Genomic DNA, 13072 nt, shown 5'->3' with positions numbered 1-13072 from the left:
CTCCATCCCCAGTGGGGGGGCAAGGGGGTTGGAGGCAGCCCATCTCTGATTCTCTCTCATCATTGATATTTCTATTTCCCTTCCTCTCTGAAATAAAAATAAAACAACAACAAAAAAGAATAGCATTTAGTAAAAAACACCCAGACCTTGAGGCCCGTATCCTATCCATTGCAGCTGTAGTTGAAAATATTAGGTGCGCGGGTGCCTGAGGTACCTGAGAGTGTTTATTCAAAGAATTACCAATAAAGTTTTTAATTAAAAAAAAATTCTCCTACCTCCGTTTGCATAAAGTTTTGATCAAATGGGGAAACAAGGAGCTTATCGCGAGAATTTGGGAGATCGCGTTTTGTGCTTGGGGCCCGGTTCTCGCGTTGTTTGATCCAGCCGTAGAAAGAAGTAAAGCACGAAATACCGCGAGCTTAGTGTTCTCGCGATATTTCCTGGGCTTGCCCCCTCCCCCTCCTCCGAGTGCCGTTTCGGTTTAACCTAGTGTGGGGTTGAGTCTGTGAGGGAGCGAGTGAGAGTGTGAGGTACTGAGGTGAGGCGGAGGCAAGAGAAGGAACTCCCTCAGGAGCGAGGGACAAAGGGTGTGTGAGGCACCTAGGCCGCGGGACCTGAGCGACGGGGAGCCACCCCGAGTCTGGCTACCGGGTAGGGGAAAGGCCCGTGCAGTCCTCATTGGGCTCCCGAGCCGGAGTCGGCGCCGCAGCCCAGGGCCGTCGGCTTCCTACTTCCTCGACCTCGCCGGCCCCCGTGCCTGAGGATTGGCGCCGCGCGGGGAGGAGGGCAAACAGACTCGAGCGGCTGCTGGTTGTCTCGCAACCCCACTGCCGAGGAACTCTCATTTCTTCCCTGGCTCCTTCACCCCTACCTCATGTAGGAGGGTGCCGCCGGGTCGGGAGGGAGGAGGAGCCTGCGCCGCGGTCCCTTCCCTCCCCACCCCTGACCAGGGGCGCTTTGGTGGGCGTGGGGTTGGGATTGGGGGGAGGGTGGGGGTTACTTTTTGGAGTGCTGGGGAACTTTTCCCCCCTTTGAAGCCAGGGGAAAGGGGATGCCCAACCCAGAGAGACATGGGGGCAAGAAGGACGGGAGCGGAGGAGCTGCTGGAACTTTGCAGCCGTCATCGGGAGGTGGCAGCTCCAACAGCAGAGAGCGTCACCGCTTGGCGGCGAAGCACAAGCGGCACAAGTCCAAGCACTCCAAAGACATGGGCTTGGTGACCCCCGAAGCAGCACCTCTGGGTGCAGTCATCAAGCCTTTGGTGGAGTACGATGACATCAGCTCTGATTCAGACACCTTCTCTGACGACATGGCCTTCAAATTAGACCGGAGGGAGAATGATGAGCGTCGTGGAGCTGATCGGAGTGACCGCTTGCACAGACACCGTCACCACCAGCACAGACGTTCCCGGGACGTACTAAAAAGCAAACAGACGGAAAAGGAAAAAAAGCAGGAAGTCTCCAGCAAGTCGGGATCAATGAAGGACCGGGTATCAGGAAGTTCAAAGCGTTCAAACGAGGAGAATGACGACTATGGGAAGGCACCGCTCTCAAAAAGCAGCAGCAACAAGGAATCCAGGTCATCCAAACTCCACAAGGAGAAGGCTCGGAAAGAACGCGAGTTGAAGTCCGGGCACAAAGACCGGAGTAAAAGTCATCGGAAAAGGGAAACACCCAAAAGTTACAAAACCGTGGACAGCCCCAAAAGGAGATCCAGGAGCCCCCACAGGAAATGGTCTGACAGCCCCAAGCAAGACGATAGCCCCTCCGGAGCTTCTTATGGCCAAGACTATGACCTTAGTCCCCCAAGATCTCACACCTCCAGCAATTATGACTCCTACAAGAAGAGCCCTGGAAGCACCTCCAGGAGGCAGTCCATCAGTCCCCCTTACAAGGAGCCTTCGGCCTACCAGTCCAGCACCCGGTCCCCCAGCCCTTACAGCAGACGGCAGAGATCTGTGAGTCCCTATGGCCGGAGACGCTCCTCCAGCTACGAACGGAGTGGCTCTTACAGTGGGAGGTCACCCAGTCCCTATGGTCGAAGGCGATCCAGCAGCCCTTTCACTAGCAAACGGTCTCGGAGTCGGAGTCCACTCCCCAGGTGAGCTATTTGTCTAACAGTCCTTTCTTTCTTCGGGTGGGTCATGAGAAACTGGCAACTAGTAATGTCAGGTGGATGTGCCCATTATTTATTGACTAGAACACTTGGCTATTGGCTAGTCACTCAAGTGAGTGAATCTGGTCTCCTCTTAACCCAGAATTTGAAAAATGGAGTTACATGCCTAAAGCTGCTAAAGGTAGGTACTTCCGGTGGCAGGGTCTTCAGCTGCAAGCTCCTGTGTAAGAAAAATTGTGCATGGAGTTGATACTAGTTTCCAAAGTTTATCTATTTTTTTGTGTGTGGCTTTATTTTAAATTTTTAAAAAATCATATTGGTATTAGTGCTTGAAACCTCACTGAACCTGATTAGAGATGTAAGAAATTACAGGGTTTCATTTGAATTCTCTTGAAGCTGTTTGCCTGCCATTTGTTCTGACCAGTGTCTTCAAACTTGTTAAATTTACTCGTTTCTTAGGAGACAATGTTTTGATAACTTACAAAGGCTCCTGTCTTTCCATAGATATTTCTAGTGGAAATTCAGCTGATTCGTGCTTTTTCCTTTTGATGGGAGAGCCTAGCAGAAATTGGTTCCAATGATAATTGGATTTTCTTTATAGCACCACCATTGACCTATAAAGATTTGCTGTATTCTGTGACCACTGGCAATTTTTTCTTTTTCTGAAAAAATGGTAATAGTGCCTCTACTGTGTTATTTTTTCAAGAAAGCCATGTAGTTTGAAATTTATTTGTTGGAGTGAATTTATCTATTGAAAACCACGTTCTTGTTCGTAGATGAAATTGTATCTCTCTCTCTGTTCCACAAAAGCAGAACACGGGCTTTGGAGTTAAACCCGAGTGGAGTCCTAATCTTGCTGTGTGTCCTTTGGCAAATAAATTCTCCATGCCCAAGTTTTTTCACCTGTAAAATGGCAATAATAACTACCAACTTCTAGAGCTATTGTGAGGATTAAATTAGTAAATATGAAGTACATAGCACAGTGCTTGGAACCTGAAGCCAGTCAGTAAATTCTATGAGTGAGGAAAATGTTGTTGAATACTTCTAGGGAAATTACTCCAACTTGGAAAAAAAAACCACACCAAAAAACATGTATATCTTTTATATGTCAATGTGAGTAATTTTTGTCGACTTACATTTATAATTATTTATAAACTAGTTTGAATTGATCAAGCCTGCTAAGTTCCTAGTTGTCAGGGTCCAAAGTTCCTTAGTTTTTCCTCCATTTCATACTAATTTTTTAAAAATATATTTTATTGATTTTTCACAGAGAAGAAGAGAGAGGGATAGAGAGTTAGAAACGTCGATGAGAGAGAATCATCGACCAGCTGTCTCTTGCACACCCCCCACTGGGGATGTGCCCACAACCAAGGTACATGCCCTTGACCGGAATCGAACCCGGGACCTTTCAGTCCGCAGGCCAATGCTCTATCCACTGAGCCAAACCGGTGCCGGCCATTTCATAGTAATTTTTCAAAAACAGAAAAGTTTAAAGAATTGTAGTAAGGACCCTAACATGTACCACCTACATTCTACAGTTAATATTTGCTGTATATCTATAGATTACCTTTTATTTTGATTTATCTTAAAGTAAATAACCAATAATAGTATACTTCACTATAAATGTTTTATTGAGCCTGTATATCATTAGCTAGAGGTCATCAGCTAATAAGGGGTAAAATTTATATACAGGGAAGTGGGTATCTTAAGTGTACCATTTGTAGGCTGTTTAATTTTTTAAGGAACCCTAAGAAATGAAATATTTTCAGAATTTTTCTTTTCTTTTGTTTAAGTGAAAGAGTTTATTAGTGAAGCATTACACAGAAAGTGACTACTCCACGGACAGTAGCCAAATACTTGTTTTCTTGAGGGAGTAGTTTAATAAAGTTGTTCTGAGAATTTTTATTGTTGCGGGGTTTGGGAATACAGAAGTGCATTGGGATTAAAACACTAAAACGAGTTTCAGTAAGAACTGTGGCTTTGCAGTGATTCCTTTTGGATTCATATCTTAGGTTTTCTACTACTCATTTAATTGGAACTAGTGCAGAAATGGTCAAAATAAATCAAGAAAGAATTGGAGACACATTATGATAGTATAGGAAATAAATATAAGTGCCTCATTATAACCCTAGAGTCAAATGCACCTTTTTGTGTGGTTTATAGAGAGCATGATATGTTTGAATTGTGTATTATATATTTTTCCTCGTTTGTTGGAATTCCAAACAGTAAGTACAAAACTTTCTTAGAGTCAGAGTAGAGGAACATTCAGATCCTTCTATGGTATTCTCTGTGTTTTTTCCTTGGGAGAGAGTCAGTATTAAACAAGCAGCTTGTTTTGAAAGACAAAATGCATTGGCAGAAATGCAAGGTCTTTGTATTTACTAAATTAGTGGTGATTAATAGTAGTAATTTCATTTCAGATGGGTGGAACCTAACTTAATTCAGGGAAAAAGTATATATTTTTTTGAAGACAAAATTTTTATTATTACCTGAATTTACCTATTTGCTGACAACCCCCTTTTATTTATTATTATTTTTAAAATATATTTTATTGATTTTCTACAGAGAAGAAGGGAGAGGGATAGAAAGCTAGAAACATCGATGAGAGAGAAACATCCACCAGCTGCCTCAAACATCGACCAGCTGTCTCCTGCACACCCCCTACTGGGGATGTGCCCGCTACCAAGGTACATGCCCTTGACCGGAATCGAACCTGGGACCTTTCAGTCCTCAGACCGAAGCTCTATCCATTGAGCCAAACCGGTTTCGGCTCATCCCCCTTTTAAAATATTTTTACTGATTTCTGAGTAGAAGTGAGAGGGAGAGACAGAAACATCAATGATAGAGAATCATTGATTGGCTGCTTCCCACTAGGAATCCAGCCCACAGCCTGGGCATGTGATCTGACTGGAAATCCACCTGTGACCTCCTGGTTCACAGGTTGACTCTCTATCACTGAACCATGCTAGCAAGGCCTGTCTCTACTCCCCCCACCCCCTTTTTTTTTCTTGAAGAGTGAGTCTGGATCTTAAATATAGCATATGTATCAGAAAAAATACCTTAAGTATATGGTCATCCAATGTCCCATTAACAATAGACTTCTATTCATAAATTCAAGGGCTTTTAAAGCAAAGTTCCTTAGAAAGATTTAGTCACACTGAAAGATTATAGAAACAATGCTCTGTATAGTATAGTCTCTGACATTACTTAGTGGTTTTAGAAGTTTTTTCTGGGATAGAGGTATTAGTTTTATACCAGCTATAATTCAAATTGAGAAAACCTTGTTTCAGCCAGTTTTGTTTTTTTTACAAGAGAAGTATTAATTTTCTTAAGTAAAAGTGGGTATTTGGTAAATCCACTTATTTAATCTCAATAGTATACATATATGCATATGTATATGTTGTTGTTTTGAGTACTTTGATTCTAATAATGACTTTATATTTTAACTAAGCTTTAGGGGCAAATTTCCAAAGAGCAGTATAGGTATAAGAAAATCATGGCTAACACCCTGTGAGTTGTTTTCACTACACATATATGCTATTTTGAAATGTTTTGATTCATTGACGTCTTGCCAGTGTTCAAAGATACAGAGATACTGAAGATCTGGAATGGAAACAATTTATTTTAGACTACTGGGCAAATTATGTTTTGTCTAGTTACATTTTAGTGCTAATTTTCCCATACACACACACACACACACACACACACACACACTCACACACACACCTTGAAGCCTAAGCACATTAGGCTTTTTTTTAAAAAGCAAAAGGACCCTAGATGGTTTGGCTCAGTAGATAGAGCTTGGCTTGGCCTGTGGACTCGAGGGACCTGGGTTTGATTCCAGTCAAGGGCATGTGCCTGGGTTGCTCACTTGATCCCTGGCTGATCAGTGAGTCTCATCATTGATGCTTCTCTCTCTCTTCTTTTGCCTTCTCTGAAATCAATAAAAATATATTAAAAAAAAAAGAGCACAAAGAGTGTAGTTAGCATGGCTCAGTGGTTAAGCATTCAACCTATGAACCAGGAGGTTACAGTTGGATTCCCAGTCAGGTCACATGCCCAGATTGTGGGCTGATCAGGAGGCAGCTGATCAGTGATTCTCTCTCATCTTTGGTGTTCCTATCTTTTTATCCCTCTCTCTTCCTCTCTGAAATCAATAAAAATATATTTAAAACAAAAGCAAAAATATAGAGGGTTGAGTTTCAATTTAGAATAATCTGCCTCATAGATTCTAAAATGTTACTTCCCGATCCTTCCTTAATAATGAAAATAAAATGAACGTGCAATAATACCTTGCTTTATGAGTTCCTAAAAAGTTTATGAGAAATCATTTTATATTAGAAAGTACCAAAAGCTATTATAGTTTTGGGACCAGTCAATTAAGTAGTTCTCTAGTTAAAATTTTAGATATCAGGCCTGTCATGGGTTGAGTCATCGACCCATGCACCAATAGGTCACCAGTTCTGTTACTGGTCAGGGCACATACCTGGGATGTAGGCTCGATACTCAGCATGGGCATGCAGGAGGCAGCCAATCAGTGTTGATGATTCTCTCTTGTCTATGTTTTTCTCTCTCTCCCTTTCTCTCTTCCTCTCTAAAATCAATAAAAACATTTAAAAATTTTATATTTTGGTTAAACATGCTAGTTTTAATTTCTTGATTGCTATAATCCTTGGTATAAAGTATGACTTTTTAAATCATGTTTTCACTTTATCAGAAATTTAAACCAAAATTCTAAAAGTAAACATTGTGAATATTGGTATTTTCTAACATGGGGAAAAATATTGATCTTCCTTTGATTAAATAATTTTTAGTGTTATGTGATAGAAATGTATTGTCATACAGGATTTAGTTCCTATTTCTTAAATAAACTTTTTTAGAATAGTTTTAGATTTACAGAAAAATTGTGAAGATAGTGCAGACTTCTTACATGTTCTGAAATCCAGCTTCCCCATTATTAATATCGTATATTATTTTATTTTATTTATTTTTTAATATATTTTATTGATTTTTTACAGAGAGGAAGAGAGAGGGATAGAAAGCTAGAAACATCAAGAGAGAGACATTGATCAGCTGCCTCTTGCACATCCCCTACTGGGGATATGTCCGCAACCAAGGTATATGCCCTTGATCGGAATCGAACCCGGGACCCTTCAGTCCCTAAGCCGACGCTCTGTCCATTGAGCCAAACTGGTCTCAGCAATATCGTATATTAGTATGATACATTTGTTACAATTAAACCAATTAATGAACCAATGTTGATTTACTATTTGACAGCTAGTCTGTTTAATATTGCTAACTTAAAGTGTTTTTTTTATGTTATAGTTCTTCATAATTTAACTGATCTATTTTCCTTTATATTGCTATAGTCTATTCATTGGACTGTTTTCTTTTTCCATTAGGAAGTCCATGAAATCTAGAAGTAGAAGTCCTGTATATTCAAGACATTCATCTTCTCATAGTAAAAAGAAGAGATCCGGGTCACGTAGTCGACATTCCAGTATCTCACCTGTCAGACTTCCATTGAACTCCAGCTTGGGAGCTGAACTCAGTAGGAAAAAGAAGGAAAGAGCAGCTGCTGCAGCAGCAGCAAAAATGGATGGAAAGGAATCCAAGGATTCACCTATTATTTTAGCTAGGAAAGAGAACAGTTCAATAGAAGCTAAGGATTCGGGTTTGGAGTCTAAAAAGTTACCCAGAGGTTTAAAATTGGAAAAACCTGCCCCAGATGCTGAACTAGTGAATGCATCACATCTAAACATAGAAGCCAAAAATTCTTTAGATACAGGGAAAGTAAAGGTGGATGAGAACTCTGAAAAGCATCCTGTTCTTAAAGATTTGAAAGTACAGGGATCAAGAGACACTAAACCCATGGCATTGAAGGAGGAGGTTGTTACTCCAAAAGAGACAGAGACAGCAGAAAAGGAGACCCTTCCACCTCTCCCCACAGTTACTTCTCCTCCACCTCCTTTACCAACTACTACCCCTCCACCTCAGACCCCCCCTTTGCCACCTTTGCCTCCACTACCAGCTACTCCACAGCAACCACCTCTGCCTCCTCCCCAACCAGCATTTAGTCAGGTTCCTGTTTCTAGTCCTTCAACTTTGCCCTCTTCTACTCACTCAAGGACGTCTACTCTGTCCTCTCAGGCAAATTCTCAGCTTCCTGTACAGGTTTCTATGAAGACTCAAGTATCTGTGACAGCTGCTATTCCACACCTAAAAACGTCAACATTGCCTCCTCTGCCCCTTCCACCCTTATTACTTGGAGAAGATGACATGGATAGGTAAGTCTCATAGTTAACTGAGAAAACTTAACCTCTTGATCTAAATGTAATACATTTTTCACAAACTTTGTTAAAACTACTCTAATGCATGGCTATTTAGAATGCTTTTATGAATAGGAAATGCCTTTGATGTTCAATTTTCAGTGTAAAAATCCTTATGATATTACTTAGGAGGAATTACAATTTGAGGCCTAGTAATCCTTTTTCTCATAGATCTATTTATTGATAAGGCTACTTTGGATTGAAATTTTAAAAAATCAATAGTGTTTTCTCCTCAAATCTTTATGTTGAAAATTTTAGTAGCTATAGAAAATTTTTTTTAAATGATACAATTAAAACCTTATACTCTTCACATTTGCTTTAACTGTAGATATTTGATATTTCTGAGTACTTTAATAATATCAACAACATAATATAAATAATTATCTATCTATCTATATATCTATATATAAAAGCCTAAGTGACCATTAAGACTGAATGATCGGAATGACTGGAACAACTGGTCGACCAGTCGCTATGATGCACATTGACCACCAGCAGACGCTCAATGCAGGAGGTGCCCCTGATGGTCAGTGCACTCCCACATCAAACCTCCCCTGACTGGCCAACCTCCCAGGGTCCCTCCCCCCAGCTGGCCAGCCCCCCATAGGCAAGCCCAGGCCTAAGGACCCCACCTATGCACGAATTCCTGCACCTGGCCTCTAGTAGGAGTAATAATAGTGGATATCCTCAGTGGTCCTAACATGTCTTATGTCTGTTTTTCTGTTCTGTTTTGCTTTGTTTTTCCTTCCTGGTCCAGGAGGAAAATAAGCCAGGTTTATTTATTTTAAAAAGTTCTGCTTTAAAAAAAACAACAAAAAAACAATTATTCTATAAGAAGCAGAAGAACAATATGTAGAATCTTTACTAATTAGAATACAAATGCACAGTGGGATAATGAGAAAAACTAATTTTAATAAGCTTTCTGAGTATTGAGAACTGATGAATGGTTATGAAGCATGAGTCTAATTTTATAGAAGACATTAGGAAATATTTTTAATTTCTTGGCAGAACTAGCTACCCAACTGCCACCAAACCCAATTTAGCAGTGACATATATCATGCAGCATTTATGTTACTGTTTTTTACTGAGATGTCCTTTTGTTCTCTAGGATATAAGTTTAGTTCACTACACCAAATTTTCTTTGTAAGCACAAAAATAAATACCACTGATTTTGCATACTGTTCCAATTCTTAACCCTCCATTACTTTCCAAGTGACATAGGTAATTTGAGCAATGATATATTTCAGCCATTTAGAGCTATATTTTTCCAGACTACTCTGTGTACCTTTTAGGAAGGTGCAAGTGCAATAAATGGGGGAAACCCCTTTTCCTAAAACTTTTTAAATCTGATTTTAAAGAAAAATTCCACATTCTCTTCTAATATTAATAGGTATTTATGAATTCTGCCACATACTGAGAACTATAAAGATGAATAACAGAGCCTGAAATTTATGTAGAAATACCTACAGACACAACCTACCGTATTTTTCGGACCATAAGACGCACCGGACCATAAGACGCACCAGTTTTTAGAGAAGGGAAATGAAAAAAAGATTCTGAAACAAATAGTGTCCTAAAATATTTTATGTGCATTAAAACCCAACATCACAGTCATAAACACATGTAATCAACCCTGTAAAGTAAACAGCAGCATTTAGAACCATTTTAGAGCCGTGCAAGCACACAGAGACCACACAGAGCCGGGCAAGTAAAAAAACTTTTTTTTTTTTAAGTATATGTGTAGGCTATATTTGGACCATAAGACGCAGGGACTTTCCCCCCCCACTTCTGGGGGGGAAAAAAGTGCGTCTTATGGTCCGAAAAATACGGTATATGTTTTTATAGTTTTTGTTGGAAAAGGAACATTAGTCAGTTTAACGTCATCCAAAGGGACCCTAGGCCATTATCTTATCCACAAGAACCACATTTAAATATTAGTTTATATAGTGTTTAGACCAATATCAGTGTGGCTAAGAATCTTTATTTAGCTAGCCACATAATTATTGCATCTACTATCATGGGTCATATGGAGTGCAGGTTTTCAGGTGGAATGATGTTGATAGATGGCACATAGGGGTTTCTATATTTCAGATTAGAAATTAAGGGTAAAGTAAGACCATACAGTGCTTATGTAAGTATGCGGGGCTATCTTTAAGAATGTGTATGAGAGAGGATGAAGTGAGCAAACTTTTTGTTATAGATCACTTCTGATTCTGAAAGTGTAACTATACTTTATTTCATAGTCCAATGTAATTATTTTTAAATTATGTTTATTACCATTCGTTTTTCACTTATAAGCAAATTATTAAAGGTAAAAAATGAAAATGAAGATTTCTTTCAATATCAACTTGTTCATATATATATATATATATATGCTCTTCATGTGCCATTTATATCTGTTTTTTACATGAAAAATAATTTTTATGTAAGAAAACTTTTCAGGAAGAAATTTAAAAGTTGCACATGGACCTCACTTACATTCTTATCTTCTCATGTGAAATTGCAGCAGCTTAAATGTCAATAATATGATACACAGCTTTTTATTGCCTGCAGTGCTTTAAACAAGGCACACAGAATGCATTCAGTAAATATTGGTTATTTGAATGAATAAGTAAAACTGCTGAAGGAGTCAGAGTCTGTGTGAAATGACACTGGGCATGGATGACATAAAGCTTATATTAGAGGATTTGTGTTCTTTTAGTTAAATCCTTTTAGAAAAAGAATGAAACTTTTCTTTCAAACATAGATTGCACAGAAGTGTATTATTAACCCAGGCATCAAATGCAGGAGTGAATTTAATTAATGGTATTGCAAAACCTTTCTGATTCGTGGCTTACATTTCTTGGTTTCTATAAAAAAGGCTGATGTGTTCGGCAGGTAGAGGAGGCTGGGGGAAGGTCAGTTGGGGGGGGGGAAAAGGAGACATATGTTCTACTATTTGTAATATTTTAAACAATTAAAAAATAAATAAAGGCTGCCTGGCAGAATGGCTCAGGTGTTGAGTGTTGTCCTGTGCACCGAAAAGTTGCCAGTTTGATGCCCTATCAGGGCACATGCCTGGGTTGCGAATTTGATCCTCAGGTCGGAGGTTGGGTTAAGGCACATAGGAAAGGCAACCAACTGATGTCTCTCTCTCACATCGATTTCTCTCCCTTTCTCTCTTCTCCCCTTCCTCTCTTTTAAGAATGTACTCAGGTGAGAATTAAAAAAAAATAAAAAAAGCAAAGACTGCCAAACACCCACTTTAAAATAGTGTGTTTTTCATGAACATAGTTCACGAGGATCTCTTGCTTTGAAAGAGATCATCTGTATGAAACTTTCATTTAACCATATAGAGTTTATAAATCTTTTTTTTGGATGCCTGGTTCATTTGGAGTTAATTATGCGGGGCTATCTTTAAGAATGTGTATGAGAGAGGATGAAGTGAATGCTTCTGTAGAGTCTACACTATTCCTCTTTTAAAATATATTTTTATTGATTTTAAAGAGGAAGGCACAGGGAGAGAGATAGAAACATCAACGATGAGAATCATTTTTTTTTTTTAATATATTTTATTATTGATTTTGTACAGAGAGGAAGGGAGAGATAGAGAGTTAGAAACATCGATGAGAGAGAGTCATCGATCAGCTGCCTCTTGCACACCCCCTACTGGGGATATGCCCGCAACCAAGGTACATGCCCTTGACCGGAATCGAACCCGGGACCCTTCAGTCCCCAAGCCGACGCTCTATCCATTGAGCCAAACCGGTCTCGGCAACGATGAGAATCATTGATCGGCTGCCTCCTGCATGCCCCACACTGGGGATTGAGCCCATAATCTGGGCATGTGCCCAGACCGGGAATTGCTGGTTCATAGGTCAACACTCAACCATTAAGCTACACTGGCCAGCCTACACTATTCTTAATGGCTGTTTATTTAAAGTATTGAGCTCTTATAGAAAAGAAGGTATCTGTAGGAGCATTCACATTTGATTTAACATTTTGCTAATAGAATGCTTAGTTCTAATTTTAAAAATATGTATTTTTATTTCAGAGAGGAAGGGAAAAGGAGAGAGGGATAGAAACATCAATGATGATATAGTCATTGATTGGCTGCCTCCTGCATGCTTCACACTGGGGATCAAGCTCATAACCTGGGCATGTGCCCTGACTGGGAATTGAACAGTGACTAGGTCAGTGCTCAACCATTGAGCCACACTGGCTGGACTGCTTCCAATTTTTAATGTGTTATATACCAATTTGCGTTTGTGTGTGTGTGAGAGAAAGAGAGACAGAGACAGACACACACTGATTTGTTGTTCCACCTATTGATTCATTCAGTGGTTGATTCCTTACCTGCAATCTTGGTGTTTCAGGACAATGCTCTAACCAACTGAGTACCCAGAGTTCAACTCAAATTTTTAATTGAAGTTTGTAAGAATAAATCAATTTAAATAATCTGTTTTAAGTGGAAGAGGATAAATTGTCATATTTAAAGTTCATGCTATTAAATTTTTAACATTATGAAGAAATTTTCTTTTTTAAAATATATTTTATTGTTTTTTTACAGAAAGGAAGGGAGAGGGATAGAGAGCTAGAAACATTGATGAGAGAGAAACATCGATCAGCTACCTCCTGCACACCCCCTA

General features: G+C 39.7%; 1 protein-coding gene across 15 annotated transcripts in view; it reads left to right on the top strand.

The window, feature by feature from the left end:
- Positions 1–460: 460 nt before the first annotated feature.
- Positions 461–13072, top strand: part of CDK12 (cyclin dependent kinase 12) — a 79815-nt gene continuing 67203 nt past the window's right edge. For 13 of the 15 annotated variants that reach the window (XM_036407913.2, XM_036407926.2, XM_036407921.2 and 10 more), the window contains exons 1-2: positions 461–2100; positions 7518–8402. In XM_036407913.2, the coding sequence (XP_036263806.1) occupies positions 1052–2100; positions 7518–8402 (1934 nt within the window). In that variant the 5' untranslated portion in view covers positions 461–1051. The remainder of the gene's footprint in view (positions 2101–7517; positions 8403–13072) is intronic. The other 2 variants (XM_036407925.2, XM_036407924.2) reach the window with 1 other exon arrangement.

This window comes from Pipistrellus kuhlii, unplaced genomic scaffold (genome assembly GCF_014108245.1).
Source record: "Pipistrellus kuhlii isolate mPipKuh1 unplaced genomic scaffold, mPipKuh1.p scaffold_m20_p_37, whole genome shotgun sequence".
Lineage (NCBI taxonomy): Eukaryota > Metazoa > Chordata > Mammalia > Chiroptera > Vespertilionidae > Pipistrellus > Pipistrellus kuhlii.
The sequence above is the reverse complement of the archived record's forward strand: the minus strand, read 5'-3'. Positions and strand labels throughout refer to the sequence as shown.